Below are 18,001 nucleotides of genomic sequence, written 5' to 3'. Positions count from 1 at the left end.
CTTTTTTCACTGGGTTAAATTCCTTCCTCCTCTTCAAAAGGGCATAACTTATATCAGATAGAAAAGAACTTTTTTCCCTTCTATCATCAATGGCCCATTTCTCTTTTTCATCTTCAAGATCCTTTCTTTATCTTGATATCTTAAACATTTTATCAAGATTGATCGTGGATTTGATTTTGTTGGGGCTTTGGTCTTAAAGCTCTATGAACCCTTTCGATTTCAATTAACTGACTTCCCTCTTCTATTTCCAAAGTTTCCAGGATCCATTTTTGAAAGAATTTTATTGAATCTTCTCCCTCTATACCTTCTTTAAGACCAACAATCTTAATATTATTTTGTCTGCTAAAATTTTCAAGCACATCCACTTTTTCCAATAACCGTTTTCTTTCTGATGTCCAGGTAAGGATATTATCTTCCATCTTTTCCATCCTTTCAATGGTGTCTCCCATTTTTTCTTCCAACTTTTTAACTTTCTTATCTGTTTTCCCACAACCTTATCAAGCGTGATCTTCATATTTTTAATATTGTTTTTATTTCTTCTAATACTTTTAATTCATGCATTATTTGCATCAGGGATTTTCTTATGTCTCCAGGAAGTCTTCTACTTTTAAATTCTTCCTGTTCTTCTTCTTCTTCCTCCTTTTCTTCATCTGTGTTCTCCAGAGAGTCTGATTCTAGTTCCGTTCCATTTTCACTTTCACTCACAGCTGGAACTTGTAGTTTTGTTTGCTCCTGTTAGCGCATGCCCGCATCTTCACGCATGTGCAGTTCCTGCTGTTTCTTCTTGAAGGCTGTTGACGTTGTCGCGGTCTCCTGTTCCGCACCGACGGAGGTGATGGGTACTTCGCCGGGAGGAGATCCAACTTGAGTGCGATGCTCCATTTTAATGGTCGGCCCTCTTTCTTTGCCAACTCGCGCTGTCTTCAAAGTAGTAGTTCTCTTCTGTTTCGGTTTAGGAGGCATATCTAAAAATAGTCCTGAGTTATTTATAAGTATTTTTTGAAAGTATTTATTAACTCTGCTTCACTTAAAACTTTATTTTACTAGTTTTTACGGGAGAGCTCAGTTTCCACGTCTCAATCCAATGTCATCACGTGACGTCCCCCCCAGTATTTCATTCTTGACAGAGACCGACTCCTTCTTCGAGTGACTCACTGACCAACACTTCTCTTTCATCATAAAAATGATCTCAGGGGACTTTCAAATTCAGGGCAGCATCGTGGAAGTTCATGCTAGGATCCTGTAGCCTCTTTTGAATATAGTCAACGTGAATGAGTACTTTGTTCCAAAATCCTAGCAAAATCAGAAAATCGTAACTCAACATGCGGTTGTACAGCTGCCTTGCGTCACTTTTTGTTTCACTGTTCTCGTTTTCATTGTCTATCATGTCCTGGAGAACTTGAAGTATCTCCTCAAGGTACTTGTTGACAGGCTTCACTGCTTCTGTTTTTGCACTCCACCTGGTTTTGGACTCTGACTTAACAAACACAGGCACGGCATTTTTGAGTTTTTCCCAGGACTGTGTTGAACGACAGAAAAACACATAGAGAGCTTCGATGGTTTCAAAAACGTGACCATCATTGTAGCCTGCTTGGCTGCATGTACACCCACCAAATTGAGTGAGTGATTGTCGCAATTCACAAACACTGCCAGGTTGTTTTTCTCACTTATTCTTTGATGAACACCACTTCTGCGTCCAGCCATCACAGCAGCGTTGTCATAGCACTGTGACCGACAATCTTGTAGCTCCATTTCGTCCTTCTCTAGCTGTTTCAAGATGTCTTCAACCAAGCTCTCAGCATTCTTCTGGCTTATCTGGATAAAACCAAGTAAGGACTCTCTCACATGGACTGCTTTCCTCTTAAAATCAACTTCCACATACCTCACTACTTCTGACATCTGCTCATGGTGTGTCTGATCAGGAGTCCAGTCAAACATGAGACCATAGTACTTGGCTTTATGAATGTTTCTCAGTAAACTCTGGTGAACAGTGGATGCCATCAAGTGGATGAATTCATTCTGGACACCCGGTGAAAGATAAGACGTAGATCCACGATGACTTTCCAAATGAGTGAGGTGTTCTTTTATGACAGGGTCAAAGATGGCCAGTAGTTTCAGTAAGCCAAGGAAATTTCCCACATTGGAGTCATCATCTAGTTGAAGTAACTCCCTGTGACCTCACAAAGCCTGGTTCTGAGGCGCAAGGAATTTTATGCAGTGAAGGATTCTCATCAAGATATCACGCCATTTCTGCTTTTCCTTCTCAATCTGTGACTGAAATACTGCATCAATGACTCCTCTGTTTCCAGCTAAATTTCTTTCCACTGTGTGAAGCATTCCCGATGACTCTGGCTTTTTCATGAACACTAATCCTTTCAGGTGCTTTCCACTGGTTGAATCCACTTTCCTGCTTCAATGAGGATTGATGGTCTGACCGGGAATAGAGAAGACAACAGATACAAAATGCAGACTTTTTAGAACGGGAATAGACCAGCCATGAGTGAGTCACTTCCTCACCATGACCATTTCCCAATTTCCTCTTGAACCAAGTTTTGTTCATTGAGCGGTTATTTGTTGGTAGGAAAGGCCCCTCACTGTTCTGGAAATACTTCGAACCTAGCTTTATTATTTCTGTTCTCAACGCATCAGGCAGAATTGTGTTTCCAGTATCCTTGTCGAACTTCAGAAGTCCAATCTCATGCTGTTCAATCACTTCTGGTATGACAGTTCGAGGCTCTTTGACACCATCCAGTTCACTAGGTTCAGTGTCATCAGGTTCTGTCATGGTCCTGGCTGGCATTTCCCACATTTTCCCTTTCCTCCCTAATTGGTCCTTAATCCCCACACTTGATTCCCAATCTTTCCCAATTCCTCTCAATCACCAGCACCTGGTTTCCATTAGCCACTGGAGGATAAGACTCCGACAGCTCCGGTCAGCCCTTGCCAGATTGTTGGTCGACTCTCAGAAAGAGAGGAACCTTGCTCCAAGTCTTCAACCCCGTATCTCTTTGTGAATCAAACCTCCCTAGTCCTGACTCAGCCCGGTCTCGATTCTGCGCTCGCTATGGAGATTCTCACTCCTGATCCTGCCTCCGTGTCAGAGTCCTGCACTTGGGTTCGTTTTCCTGCCACGTCCATGTCACAGAACAATCTGGCCCGCCATGAACCCAGCGGACTTGGATCCCGTGCAACAGGCCCTCACCAGCCAGGGCCAGTTGCTGGGCGCCCACGACCAATTGCTCCGGAAAGTTACGGAACACCTCCATACGCTGGCCACAAGTGTGGGGAAGGTCAGTGAGTGGGTGGACCGGCTGTCCGTCTTCCTTGGTCCGGCTCAACCCCCGAGAACTCCGGCCGACCCATCCGGGCAACCTGGACAGTCTGTGCCCCTTGAACCGGCAACAAGATCCCCTCGAGAGCCGTATGTCCCCGAAACAGAACCCTACGCCGGGGACCGAGGGAAGTGCCGGGCTTTCTTACTGCAGCGCTCTCTGGGTTTTGAGCAACAGCCACGTACGTACAGCTCGGACAGATCAAAGATTGCGTACATCATGGGGCTGTTACGAGGGGATGCCTTATCATGGGCCACCGCGATCTGGGACAACCGGCCAGAGATCTGTTCCTCCTTCTCCACCTTCGTCTCCGAAATGAGGAAGGTTTTTGAACAGCCCATTCACGGGAAGGACGCCGATAGGTGCCTTCTGACTCTCTGTCAGGGCTCGCAAAGCGTAGCGAAATACTTCGTAGAGTTCCGAACATTAGCGGCCGACTCTGGGTGGAATGACAAAGTACTACAGGAATTGTTTCGATGGGGTCTCTCCGACAAGGTAAAAGATGAATTAGCGACCAGGGATGACGCGAACAGCCTGGACAATTTGATCGCTCTAGCCACCAGGTTAGAGAACCGAATTCGAGAACGTCGGAGAGAGAAGGCCGGTCGCCCCGCTCCTCGGGTCATCCTACGGCCCACCTTACCATCTTCGGCCAGCCTCTCTTCCCTGTTCACTCCTAGTGTTGCCCCCACTCCAATTGTTCTGGTGAATCAGACGACATTCCCTTCAGTTCCCTAAACCCGGATTCAGATCCCAGCTACGGTAACCTACAACCAACAGTCCCTGTCCTTGCCCACCTTGACAGACTCCGGTGCTGAGGGGAATCTGATGGATGAAGATGTAGCCGCCCAGGCCGGAATCCCTCGAGAACCACTCACCACCCCTGTGGAGGCCTGGGGCCTGGACGCTAGGCTGCTGGCTCGGGTAACCCACCGCACTCCGCCCTTAACACTAGTCCTGTCCGGAAACCACCAAGAGAAGGCTAGATTCAATCTAATCCACTCGCCTCAAGCCCCGGTGGTACTAGGATACCCATGGCTGGTCCATCACAATCCCCAGATTGACTGGACCGCTGGGAGGATAGCCAGGTGGAGTCCGGCATGTCACGCCCACTGTCTACGGTCAGCCCCACCTCCCAGGGAGGCTCCGGCGACTCCGTCGGACTCTGAAGACCTTGACCTCTCCCGTGTACCCGCTGAATACCACGATCTGGGACAGGTGTTCAGCAAACGAGCACTTGCCCTGCCTCCGCACCGCCCTTATGACTGTGCCATTGACTTCCTCCTTGGGGCCCCGCTGCCCGCCAGTCGCCTCTGTAATTTATCGCAACCAGAAAGGGAGGCCATGGAGAAATACCTGGGCGATTCCCTCGCAGCGGGCCTCATCAGGCCCTCTTCCTCCCCTGTGGGCGCCGGGTTCTTCTTTGTGGGGAAGAAAGATGGATCGCTTCGCTCCTGCATCGATTATCAAGGGTTGAATAATATAACCATTAAGAACAAGTATCCTTTACCTCTCATTAGTTCAGCCTTCGACCTGCTACACGGAATGACCATCTTTTCCAAGCTGGACCTACAGAATACCTACCACCTCGTTAGGATACGAGAAGGGGATGAGTGGAAGACAGCCCTTAACACCTCTCTGGGCCATTCTGCATATCTGGTAATGCCGTTTGGCCTTACGAATACCTACCACCTCGTTAGGATACGAGAAGGGGATGAGTGGAAGACAGCCCTTAACACCTCTCTGGGCCATTCTGCATATCTGGTAATGCCGTTTGGCCTTACGAATACCCTCGTCGTTTTCCAGGCCTTCATCAACGATGTGTTAAGGGACTTCATTAACCGTTTCGTGTTCGTCTATCTAGATGACATCCCGATCTGTTCCCGCAGCCTGCAAGAACATGTTCGTCATGTCCGTAGAGTCCTTCAGAGGCTGTGGGAAAACCAACTGTTTGTGACGGCGGAGAAATGTGAGTTTCATGTCCCTTCGGTCAGCTTTCTAGGATACATCATCGAAGACGGGCAGGTGAGAGCGGACCCCGAGAAGATCCGTGCGGTGGAGGAATGGTCTGGGCCCACGACTCGCAAGCAACTCTAGCTGTTCCTAGAGTTCGCGAACTTCTACCACCGTTTTATCAGGGACTACAGTCGGGTGGCCGCCCCCCTCACCCGTCTTACCTCACCCTCCACACCCTTTTCTTGGGACGCCGAGGCGGAAGCGGCATTCAATAACTTAAAGAGACGCTTCACCACCGCCCCCATCCTGATCCATCCGGACCTGTCCCGACAATTCATCGTGGAGGTGGACACTTCATATTCCGAGGTAGGAGCAGTCCTGTCCCAACGGTTGGGTACGGACGAAAAGGTTCACCCCTGTGCCTTCTTTTCCCGCTGATTGTCCCCCGTGGAATGGAATTATGACGTGGGAAATCGAGAATTATTGGCGGTCAAACTGACGTTGGAAGAGTGGAGGCACTGGCTGGAGGGGGCAGAGTATCCATTTGTCGTCTGGATAGATCACAAAAACCTGGGGTATATTCAGACAGCCAAGTGCCTGAACTCCCGCCAGGCCCGTTGGGCATTATTCTTTGGGCGATTCAAGCTTACCATCACTTACCATCCAGGGTCCAAGAACAGAAAGCCGAACGCGCTCTCCCACCAATATGACGCCAGGGAGGACACCTCCAGTCCAGAAACGATCATCCCCCCCGTCCTGCGTGGTGGCTTCCCTCACCTGAGAGATCGAGTCCGTGGTAAAAGAAGCCCAACGAGATGACCCGGACCCAGGTAAGGGACCCAACGACCGCCTCTATGTGCCCGAACGCGTCCGATCTCAGGTCCTCCAGTGGGTGCATGCGTCTCAATTTGCCTGCCACCCCGGAAGTAATCGAACCCTGGCGCTTCTGAGAAGACATTTTTGGTGGCCCTCCATGGCAGCAGACACCCGCTCCTACGTCGCGGCATGCCCCACTTGTGCCCAGGGAAAGGCCTCGCATCGGCTGCCTGCAGGATTGCTTCGCCCCCTGCCTGTTCCTGGCCGCCATTGGTCGCACATCGCCCTGGACTTTGTTACGGGTCTGCCCAAATCCCACGGGAATACGACCATCCTCACCGTGGTAGACAGATTTTCTACGGCTGTGCATTTTGTAGGCCTACCGAAACTCCCCTCGGCCCAAGAGACCGCTGACCTCCTTGTCCGCCACGTCTTCCGCCTCCACGGAATCCCCGCCGACATCGTCTCGGACTGAGGTCCCCAGTTCGTCTCCAAGGTGTGGAGAGCATTCTGCCGAGCCTTGGGTGCATCAGTCAGCCCATCATCCGGCTTCCACCCCCAGACTAGTGGACAGACGGAGCGGGCTAACCAAGACCTGGGAGCAACGTTGCGTTGTGTGACTGAAAACAACCCAGCCACCTGGAGTGACCAACTCCCATGGGTTGAGTATGCCCACAACTCCCTCGTGAGTTCAGCCTTTGGAAAATCCCCGTTTGAGTGCTCACTGGGGTACCAGCCCCGGTTGTTTCCCGCGCAGGAAGCAGAGGTTGCTGTACCATCCGTCCGCGATCATATTGATTGGTGCCGCAGGATTTAGGAGGAGACGCGCGCGGCCCTAGCCCATTCAATAGATCGCTACAAGGAGACAGCCGACTGACACCGGACCCTGGCACCGGAGTACCAACCTGGGCAGTTGGTATGGCTGTCCTCCAAAGACATTCCGCTCAAGAATGAGCATAGAAAACTCACTCCTCGCTTCCTAGGTCTGTTCAGGATCGAATGGGTAATCAATCCTACGGCGGTCCGACTGAAGATACCAAGTTCCCTACGCATCCACCCTACCTTCCATGTTTCCCAAGTTAAACCAGTCTCAGTCAGCCCCTTGTGTCCACTGCCCGATACTCCCCCACCAGCCCGAATCATTGACAACCATCCAGCCTTCACCGTCCGACGACTATTGGTTGTGCGCCGAAGGGGCAGAGGGTTCCAGTACTTGGTGGATTGGGAAGGGTATGGGCCAGAGGAGTGTTCCTGGGTTCCCCGCTCCTTTATCCTGGACCCTTCCCTCATCCAGGACTTTTATCGAGACCATCCTGACAAGCCGGGAAAGTTGCCGGGAGGCTCCCTTTGAGGAGGGGGTACTGTCATGGTCCTGGCTGGCATTTCCCACATTTTCCCTTTCCTCCCTAATTGGTCCTTAATCCCCACACTTGATTCCCAATCTTTCCCAATTCCTCTCAATCACCAGCACCTGGTTTCCATTAGCCACTGGAGGATAAGACTCCGACAGCTCCGGTCAGCCCTTGCCAGATTGTTGGTCGACTCTCAGAAAAAGAGGAACCTTGCTCCAAGTCTTCAACCCTGTATCACTTTGTGAATCAAGCCTCCCTCGTCCTGACTCAGCCTGGTCTCGATTCTCCAATACTGAGCACAGTGCTCCAAGTGGGGTCTTGACAAGGGTTCTATATAGCTGCAACATTGTCTCTTGGCTCCTAAACTCAATCCCATGATTGATGAAGGCCAATGCACCATGTGTTTTTTTTTTAACCACAGATTCAACCTGTGCAGCAACTTTGAGTGTCTTATGGACTCAGACCCCAAGAACCCTCTAATCCTCCACACTACCAAGAGTCTCACCATTAATACTATATTCTGGCATTATATTTGACCTGCCAAATGAACCACCTCACATTTATCTGGGTTGAACATCATCTGTCACTTCTCAGCCCAGTTTCGCATCCTAGCAATGTCCCGCTGTAACCTCTGACAGCCCTCCACACTATCCCACAACACCTCCAACCTTTGTGTCATCAGCAAACTTACTAATCTATCCTTCCACTTCCTCATGCAGGTCATTTATAAAAATCACGAAGAGTAAGAGTCCCAGAACAGATCCCTGAGGCACACCACTGGACACCGACCTCCATGCAGAATATGACCCCACTATAACCACTCTTTGCCTTCTGTGGGCAAGCCAGTTCTGGATTCACAAAGCAATGTCCCCTTGGATCCCATGCCTCCTTACTTTCTCAATAAGCCTTGCATGGGGTACCTTATCAAATGTCTTGCTGAAATCCATATACACTACATCTACTGCTCTTCCTTCAATCAATGTGTTTAGTCACATCCTCAAAAATTCAATCAAGCTCATAAGGAACGATCTGCCTTTGACAAAGCCATGCTGACTATTCCTAATCATATTATGCCTCTCCAAATGTTCATAAATCCTGCCTCTCAGGATCTTCTCCATCAACTTACCAACCACTGAAGTAAGACTCACTGGTCTATAATTTCCTGGGCTATCCCTACTCCCTTTCTTGAATAAGGGAACAAGATCTTCAACCCTCCAATTCTCTGGAACCTCTCCCGTCTCCATTGATGAGGCAAAGATCATTGCCAGAGGCTCAGCAATCTCCTCCCTTGCCTCCACAGTAGCCTGGGGTACATTTTTTCCAGTCCCGGCGACTTATCCAATTTGATGCTTTCCAAAAGCTCCAGCACATCTTCTTTCCTAATATCTGCATGCTCAAGCTTTTCAGTCCGCTGTAAGTCATCCCTATAATTGCGAGGATCCTTTTCCATAGTGAATACTGAAGTAAAGTACCCATTAAGTACCTCTGCTATCTCTTCTGGTTCCATACACACTTTTCCACTGTCACACTTGATTGATCCTGTTCTCTCACGTCTTATCCTCTTGCTCTCCACATAATTGTAGAATGCCTTGGGGTTTTCCTTAATCCCGTCCGCCAAGGCCTTTTCAGGGCCTCTTCTGGCTCTCCTAATTTCTTTCTTAAGCTCCTTCCTGGTAGCCTCCAAGTTCCTGCCTGATAGCATCATATTTCCCCTTACTCCAATTAAACTCTTCCAAACTTGTCTGTTCCTATCCTTTTCCAATGCTATGGTAAAGGAGATAGAATTGTGACTATCTCCAAAATGCTCTCCCACTGAGAGATCTGACACCTGACCAGGTTAATTTCCCAATACCAGATCAAGTACAGCCTCCCTTGTAGCTTATCTACATATTGTGTCAAGAAACCTTCCAGAATACACCTAACAAACTCCACCCCATCTAAACCCCTGGCTCTAGGGAGATGCTAATCGATATTTGGGAAATTACAATCTCCCATCACAACAACCCTGTTATTATTACACCTTTCCAGAATCTGTCTCCTTATCTGCTCCGCAATGTCCCTGTTACTACTGGGTGGTCTATAAAAAAACACCCAGTTGAGTTATTGACCTCTTCCTGTTCCTAACTTCCACCCACAGAGACTCCGTAGACAATCCCTCCATGTCTTCCTCCTTTTCTGCAGCCGTGACTCTATCTCTGATCAACAGTGCCATGCTCCCACCTCTTTTGCCTCCCTCCCTGTCCTTTCTGAAACTTTGTATGGGACCTTAGTCACTTGATGACACATATATAAATCTGAGTGTCATTTGTATAATTAAGGTAAGATATTTCGTTACTTACCATGATTTGAGCTAGAAGGAGTATGTATATGTCAAACAGGAGAGGCCCTCGTATGGACCCTCGAGGCACTCTACTTGTCATTTTTGTCTGTCAGATATTTAGCTATACAAAATAGTCCCTGTCCTGTAAAATCGATTTAAACCACTTAAGGACTGTACCAGTTAAGTCCCACTCAGTATTCCAGTCTGTGCTAATATGCCATGGTCAGCTGTCTCAAAAGCAGCACTAAGATCCAGTAAAACCAAAACTAAAATTTTACCATCATCATGGTTTAAGCGGATGCCATTTAAAACCTTGACCAGAGCAGTCTGAATGCTGTGGTGTTGTCGAAATCCAGACCGGAAATTATCCATACAGTTGCTGATAAACAGCAGCTCAGTGATTTGACTTAAACATGATAAGTTTGATATAGGCCTGCAGTTATTAATTACTGAGGTATCTAAGTTGCTCTTTTTTAAAAGAGGCTCAATAATTGCAGTTTTCAGGCCCTTTGAGAAGTAGCCTGATAAAAGTGTTTTGACTATTTGTAGAATGTTTGCTGCCATTCAACTAAAAACATTTTTAAAAAAAGGTTGTAGGTAAAATGTCAAGGGAACAGGAGGAGGATTTCAGGTGTAGCACAACTTCCTCTAGAGTTTTATAGTCAATAGATTTAAATTGTGTCATTTTAGCTAAATTACTTCTAAGTGAACGGTAGGATGACATTAACTTCTGACTTGATGCTGGCACTGAGAGCATGTCTAGTCTTCTGAATTTTGCCAGTTAAAAATGCAAGATCACTACATGACTTTGTAGATAGAAGTTCAGGTGCTACTGATACAGGAGGATGTGTGTACTTAACAACTGTAGCAAATAAGGCATGTGCATTATTGCTGTTCTTGATAATAATATCAGAGAAGGACTGTGGCATAATGCTTACAGCAGCTTCTACTGCCTTTTGGTGTCTGGGCTCACACAAGGCAAAATGCTTAAAGCAGCCTCCACTGCTTTGAAGGGGGAAAGATGAAAATATAATATTGTAAAACCATTCAGAGACTACAGGCTGCTCATAAATCACGACTGTGGGAATCTAGGATAAAGCATTGGCTGAGAATCTCTTGTAATTCTTGAGCAATACCAGCAAAATGCTGCTGAACTGCCATAAAGTCCCAATAATCTGTGGAGCCTAACCATCATCACCACCCCCTTTCCTCTTTTGGCCTATAATACCAAAACCTCAGGGCAAGCAAATCTCAACTACCACTTACACAGAATAAATTAGAAGAGCTCTCATAACATTCCTAATCTCTGTATAGAAGGTTATATCATATTGTACTTAAATCAAAATCACTGCTTATTCACAATAATGACAAAAAAATTGTACCTGTCTAAAAGAAGTAACAGATAGATCCCACTGGGGTTCTGACTCAACAGTTTGAACTTTGAATGGTGAATCCTCATCAGGGGCCTTAACATTCTTCGCAGGTTCTGAATGCTGAAAACTTGTGCTGGGGAAATAGATTGCACCCTTGGAGGGTTCCTTGATAGAAAGAATGTTCACATATCCATGCCGGCTTTCACCTTTGGCTTCTTCTTCACCCTTACTTTTCACAAAACACTCGTTCCATAATTCCTTAAGACTTTGTACTATTTCATACCTGTAGTGCAGCTACAGAGGAGAAAATAATAATTAATAATCAGCTAAATTCCCCAGCAACTGCCCTTGTGCAGTGATAGTCGCAGAATGAGCGAAGCTAGTTATTGTCATGATGAACTTTTACATATTATTTCCCTTACTGCTCCTCTTTCCTATGTGTACTACCTTTGGTGCTATACATGAATGAATACTGGGTGCATCTTGTTATTGACAGATATCAAATAAACGCTGTGTAACAAAGGGCGGGGATAGAAACTGTGCAATTTTAGCTAGAATTCTCTTTAACACTCAGCTATCCCTTTGACAGTTTAGTAAAAACTGCTGGAGAATCAAAATCAACTTAAAGCCTGTCTCTACTGTGCTCATCTTCTACTGTTTAGTTCCCATTTACTCCATGAACAGAAGGAAGCCATTTGGCCTGTCATCTGTATGCCAGCTTTCACAACACTCTCAGCAATCTTGTTCTCTCACTTACCTCCTTGCAACCTGTTCGTTCTCACCAGCCCTGCTTCTCCCATCACCAAACAATTGCAGCAGCCAATTAAACTACCAACCCAAAACATCTTTGGAGTGGTGTAGGAAACCACAGAACCTGGGAAATCTCTCACGGCCACAGGGAGAATGTAAGAGTGCCAACGGTCAGAATTGAGCTCAGATTACTAAAAGTTTGTAACAAAACCCTCACAGTTGCATCACTATACCAAGTTGATGAGAATGACAAGGGAAACCCCCATGTAAGCACGCATTTCATCAGGACATTTTTAAAAAGCCGCAAGTCCGGCAGTGAGAGAACCAAGGTTGTTTCAAGTCAATGGCATTTAATCAGAGAAAGGGTCACCTCAATACTGAGGTCCACTTCTCTAACCTGCTAAGTTTCTCCAGCATTCTCGGTTTTTATTTCAAATTCAGTATCTGCAGTTTTTGCTTTTCCATAAGACCATATGACATAGGAGCAGAATTTTGCCATTCAGCCTATCAGGTCTGCTCTGCCATTCGTTCATGGCTGGTTTATTACCCCTCTTAACCCCATTCTCCTGCCTTCTCCCCATGACCCTTGACACCCTTACTAATCAAGAATCTATCAACCTCTGACTATACCCAGCAACTTGGCCTCCACAGCCATCTGCAGCAATGAATTCAACAGATTCACCACTAAAGGAATTCCTACTCATCTCTGTTCTAAAGGGACATCCTTCTAATCTGAGGCTGTGCACTTTGATTCTAGACTTCCCCAACATAGGAAACATCCTCTCCACATCCACTTTGTCTAGGTCTTTCAAATTTAATCGGTTTCAATGAGGATTCCTGCCACCCCATTCTTCTAAGCTCCAGTGAGTACAGGCCCAGAGCAATCAAACATTCCTCATATATTAACCCTTTTTTTTATTGAAGTTCATCATCAAACAAACATTTCTATAAGATGTATTTCAGACATTGTACCTATATATCATATAATCATATATATCACAAATCTCCACAAAGTATTTATCTGAGGTACACACTTATAGAAAAGAGTGGAAAGAAAAAACAAGCAAAAGGAAAGAACTATGTACAAGTAGGGAGTGATCTTTTTTTACAACAGATTCATTGATTTGTGAGAATAAAATCAGGCCAATGAGGCATTATGTAGTTAAACCATTTTTCCCAGTATGAATCAAATTGTTCCAAATTGGATAAAATTCTCTTACATTTGATTGGATTTAATAGCCCATTAACATTAAAAGAAATGAATTTTACCTTGTCCTTAGCCATCTGTATTTATCTGTCAATGTATCATTGAAATTAGAATAAAACTTAATTGATCTATTCCCTGAACAAATAAGAACCAAGAAACGCAAATAATAACAAAAATGGCAACGAATGTGTGATTCCAAGGCTGAGGTCTCTAGTAGATGACCCTGCGTTGAGCTAGAGGAAACGTCTAGCTGTGGGGGATAACCCCTCCTACTTGTGAGTTGCGGGCCCCCATTGCAGTATTCATAAAAGTCAGTGAACAAATCCATTACACAGAAAAGATTTCCCTGTGTACTCCTCCTCATAAATATATATATATATATATACACACACACACACACACACACTCATTTTGGTGGGGAAAAGGAGTAAGTGAGCGAATAAAGAATAACAACTAAGTAATATAAAATCCACATAATAATAAGTATTTCTCGAGATAGGTATATCACCGTGTACTTTTGCTTCCGTTTAGCTTCTCAATGTTTTTAAAGATAGCCAAACCTTATGGCTCTTCTGAAGGGGGTGAGGACTGTCTTTGGGAAACTCCCGGTCTCTTCCTGATATATTTCTCTCGGCCTCCTCCTGTCTCCTGCCTTCTCAATTCTCACACTATTTCCCAAGCGGAGCGGGATAATTCCTCAGCCAGGCTTTCCCTCGTTTTGGTCATGCTGACGGGCAACCCTCTGGCCTTCATGTCTGTAGTCGCCTCTTCCACTGTGGTATAACCACGTCCTGTTGTCATAAAACACTTGAAGTTTAGCAGGGTACGGAGTTTGAAATTTAATCTTTTTTTGCTTTAGTACTCGCTTTACTTCAGAGTATTCTTCGCGTTTCTGCAGGATTGCGGGGGTGTAATCTTGGTCGAAGTATATTAATTTATCCTCTAAAAACACTCTCTTCTTACCCCAGGCCCTTCGTAGAATTTCTGCCTTGGTGCTGTACCGAAGGAATTTAATTATTATTGAGCGTGGCTTTCTATCCCGGGTAGGTTTCGGGACTAATGTGTGGTGGGCTCTTTTGACTTCCAGCGCGTCCCGCAGTAACTTTCTGACAAACTCCGTCATAGATGAGCCCTCCGCTCCTTCAGGAATGTTGTAGATTCTGATATTTTTCCGCTGTGATCTGCTGTCAGTTTACCTTCTTGGTGATGTAATATTTTTATTGTCGTACTCAGTATCCATTCCACGTTTTGAACGCGATCTTCCACCTTCTCAATTTGAGTCTCTGCCACCGCTATTTTTTGATTAACGCTGGCGATCTCTGACTTAATATCACGGAGCTGCTGCTTTATTTCTTTCTGGACCTCCATTATCTCTTTCAGGATTTCGAAGATATTCACCACTTCGTCTGAACGAGGCCCAGTGACCGCCTCACTAGCACACGGTCGGGTAGGAGAGCCGCTCGCTGCACTCCTCTCGGACGCAGGCTCCGCAGTGTCGCTTTTAAAAATTTCCGTTATTTTTCACCATTCTTGCCCCTCTTTTCAGTTCAAATATTTTTCGAAAAATATTATATTTGATGGGATAACGGGGCTTAATACGCGTTTTTCCGGAGGAGCTAGTGACTTAAGCTGCCATTCTCGACGATGACGTCACCAGAACCACCCAACCCTTTCAATTCTGGGACAATTTTTGTGAACCTCCTCTGGATTCTCTCCAATGCCAACACATCCTTTATTAGATAAGGGATGTTGCTGTCACAATACATCGTCTTGTGTAAATTTTACCTGAAGGACTCTTGACCTGGAATAATTCCGCTCTGAAAAATGTTTGGGTTCTAATCTGCAACCATCCTTTCATTCACTTAAACTTTTCTGGCCTTTTAAACCATGGTGCCCAGCAATCCCCTGATTTAGTCCTAGCCTAATCACAGGACAGTTTACAATGACCAACTAACCTACCAACCAGTACGCCTTTGGACTGTGGAAGGAAACTGGAGCACCTGGAGAAAACACATGCTGTCATAGGGAGAACATATAAACTCCTTGCAGAGGTGGGAGTTGAATCCGGGTGTCCCGTACAGTAATCTGTTTTGCTAACCACTATGCTACTGTGATGCCACTTTCAAGGAATTATAGATCTGTATTTCCAGGTCCCTCTGCTCTATCATGCTCCTCAGTGCTCAAATACTAACTGTGTAAGACCTACCCTGGTTGGTTCTACCAAAGTGCAACACCTCACTTTTTTGCATTAAATTCCACCTGCCATTTTCCAGCTCATTTTCCTAGTTGGTCAAGATCCTGCTGCAAGCTTTGATGGTCTTTTTTTTACTGTCTACCACACTCCCAATTTTGGTGTCATCTGCAAATTTTCTGATTCAGTGATGTTTCATAAGGTTCCCCATGGTAGGCTCCTACAGAAAATTAGGAGCCATCAGGAGCAGGGAAACTTGGCTGAGTGGATCCAGAATTGGCTTGCCCATAGAAAGCAGAGGGCAAGACCACAATAGCATAAGACACAGGTGTAAAATCAGGCCATTCAGCCCATCGAGTTTTCTCCACCATTTCATCATGGCTGATCCATTTTCCTCTTAACCCCATTCTCCTGCCTTCTCCTTGTATCCTTTTACACCCTGATAAATCAAGAACCTATCAACTGCCTCCCTAATTACACCCAATGACCTGGTCTCCACAGATGCCTGCAGCAACAAATTCCACAGAATCAACATGCTCTGGCCACGGGAATTCCTCCTCATCTTCATTCTATTCTGAGACTATGACCTCCGATTCTAGAAATACCCACTATAAGAAACATCCTTTCCATACCCTCTATATCTGGGCCTTTCATCGTTTGTTAAGTTTCAATGAGATTCCACCCCCCCCCCCCCCCACCACACCTCATTCTTCTAAATTCTGAGTATAGGTGCTCCTTGTAATGATAACACTGTGGCGACCCACTTCCTAGCGCACTCGAACCGGCTCACAATTAGCCAGCGCGCAGGCACAAAGGCCAGGTCCGCAACAAAGGGAAAAAGCCTGCGGGGGTTTGTGAGTACGTGTCCCTTAGAGCATCCGCGCCCGGGGAGGGCGGGATGAGGGAGGCTTTAAAGCAAGACTGTGAAGTTCGAATAAAATCATCTTTAATTGCAGTTTACCGACTCCGTGTTGTTATTTTAGTGCTGCGTGTAGCACACCGCTACAATTGGTGACCCCGACGGTCCAAACGATTTTTGGACCGGAGATGACCGACGCCGCATCTGTTCATGCGGTTTCGTTGAAACTGCCAAGCTTCTGGATGCTGCGACCTCACCTATGGTTCCAGCAAGCAAAAGCCCAATTCCACGTTCGGCAGATAACCTCAGAGGACACACGTTACTACTACGTGGTGAGCTCCCTCGACCAGGACACAGCGGCCCAGGTTGCGGAGTTCGTACAGTCTCCCCCGGTGGATGGCAAGTACACGGAATTCAAAGCCCTGCTCCTAAGGACTTTCGGACTCTCACGGCGCGAGCGGGCTGCCCGCTTACTGCACCTGGATGGCTTGGGAGACAGACCTCCATCGGCTTTAATGAATGAGATGTTGTCTTTGGCCGGCGGACACACACCCTGCCTCATGTTTGAGCAGGCATTCCTGGAGCAGCTGCCCGAGGACATACGCCTGCTGCTGTCTGACGCGGATTTCAGCGACCCCCGGAAGGTGGCAACCCGGGCGGACTTGCTGTGGAACGCCAAGAAGGTGAGTGGGGCGTCCATCGCACAGATCACCAGGCCACTCTCCCAGCAGCGAACCAGTCCAGGCCCGGCCGCAGAGCCCGCTAGCCCCAGAGGCAGGGGTGGGGAGCCCAACAAACACTGGTGTTTCTACCACCAGCGGTGGGGCGCAGAAGCCCGCCGTTGTCGCCCACCCTGCCAGTTCCCGGGAAACGCCAGGGCCAGCCGCCACTAATGGCTACGGCGGCTGGCCATCGGGATAGCCTCCTGTATGTGTGGGACAAGAGGTCGGGACGCCGTTTTTTGGTCGACACCGGTGCCAAGATCAGCGTCTTACCTCCGACGAGTTACGACACCTGCAACAGGGCACCGGGTCCCCCCCGAGGGCCGTGAACGGCAGCACGGTAAGGACCTACGGCACCCGTAAGGTGCAGCTACAGTTCGGCTCCAGCCGGTTCACGTGGGACTTCACACTGGCCGTAGTAGCCCAACCGCTTCTGGGCGCGGATTTTTTGCGGGCTCACAGCCTGCTGGTCGACCTGCCGAGGCAGAGGCTGGTCCACGCCGAGACCTTTCAGACGTTCTCCCTGGGAGAAGCCCAGTTGCCAGCCCCACACCTCGGCTCCATCACGCTGTCCAACAACGACTTCACCAGAGTCCTGGCGGATTTCCCATCGGTTCTGGCACCGCAGTTCACGGCAGCCATGCCCCGACACGGCATACAGCACCACATCCCGGCCCAGGGACCACCCCTCCATGCCCGTGCTTGGCGGCTTCCCCCGGACAAGCTCCGACTGGCGAAGGAGGAGTTCAAGAGGATGGAGGAATTGGGGATCATCCGGCGGTCCGACAGCCCATGGGCCTCCCCCCTGCACATGGTGCCCAAAGTGACAGGGGGCTGGAGACCGTGCGGCGACTACCGCAGGCTGAACGAGGCTACCACACCGGACCGCTACCCTGTGCCGCACATTCAGGACTTTGCAGCAAACCTGTACGGCGCACGGATCTTCTCCAAGGTAGACCTCGTCCGAGGATACCATCAAATTCCGATGCATCCGGATGACGTCCCCAAAACGGCTCTCATCACCCCGTTCGGCCTTTTCGAGTTCCTCCGCATGCCGTTCGGCCTGAAGAATGCCGCACAGACATTCCAGTGGTTAATGGACACGGTGGGACGCGACCTGGAC

The 18,001-nt window shown here is 47.6% G+C and overlaps 1 protein-coding gene across 1 annotated transcript in view; it reads right to left on the bottom strand.

Annotated features, from left to right (window-relative positions):
• Positions 1–18,001, bottom strand: part of mycbpap (mycbp associated protein) — a 228,981-nt gene that overhangs the window by 72,070 nt on the left and 138,910 nt on the right. The window contains exon 15 of the mRNA XM_073026586.1: positions 11,159–11,443. Coding sequence (XP_072882687.1) covers positions 11,159–11,443 — 285 coding nt within the window. The remainder of the gene's footprint in view (positions 1–11,158; positions 11,444–18,001) is intronic.

The sequence above is a fragment of the Hemitrygon akajei genome, chromosome 22 (assembly GCF_048418815.1).
Source record: "Hemitrygon akajei chromosome 22, sHemAka1.3, whole genome shotgun sequence".
Classification (NCBI taxonomy): domain Eukaryota; kingdom Metazoa; phylum Chordata; class Chondrichthyes; order Myliobatiformes; family Dasyatidae; genus Hemitrygon; species Hemitrygon akajei.
This window is presented reverse-complemented; position numbering and strand designations above follow the sequence as displayed.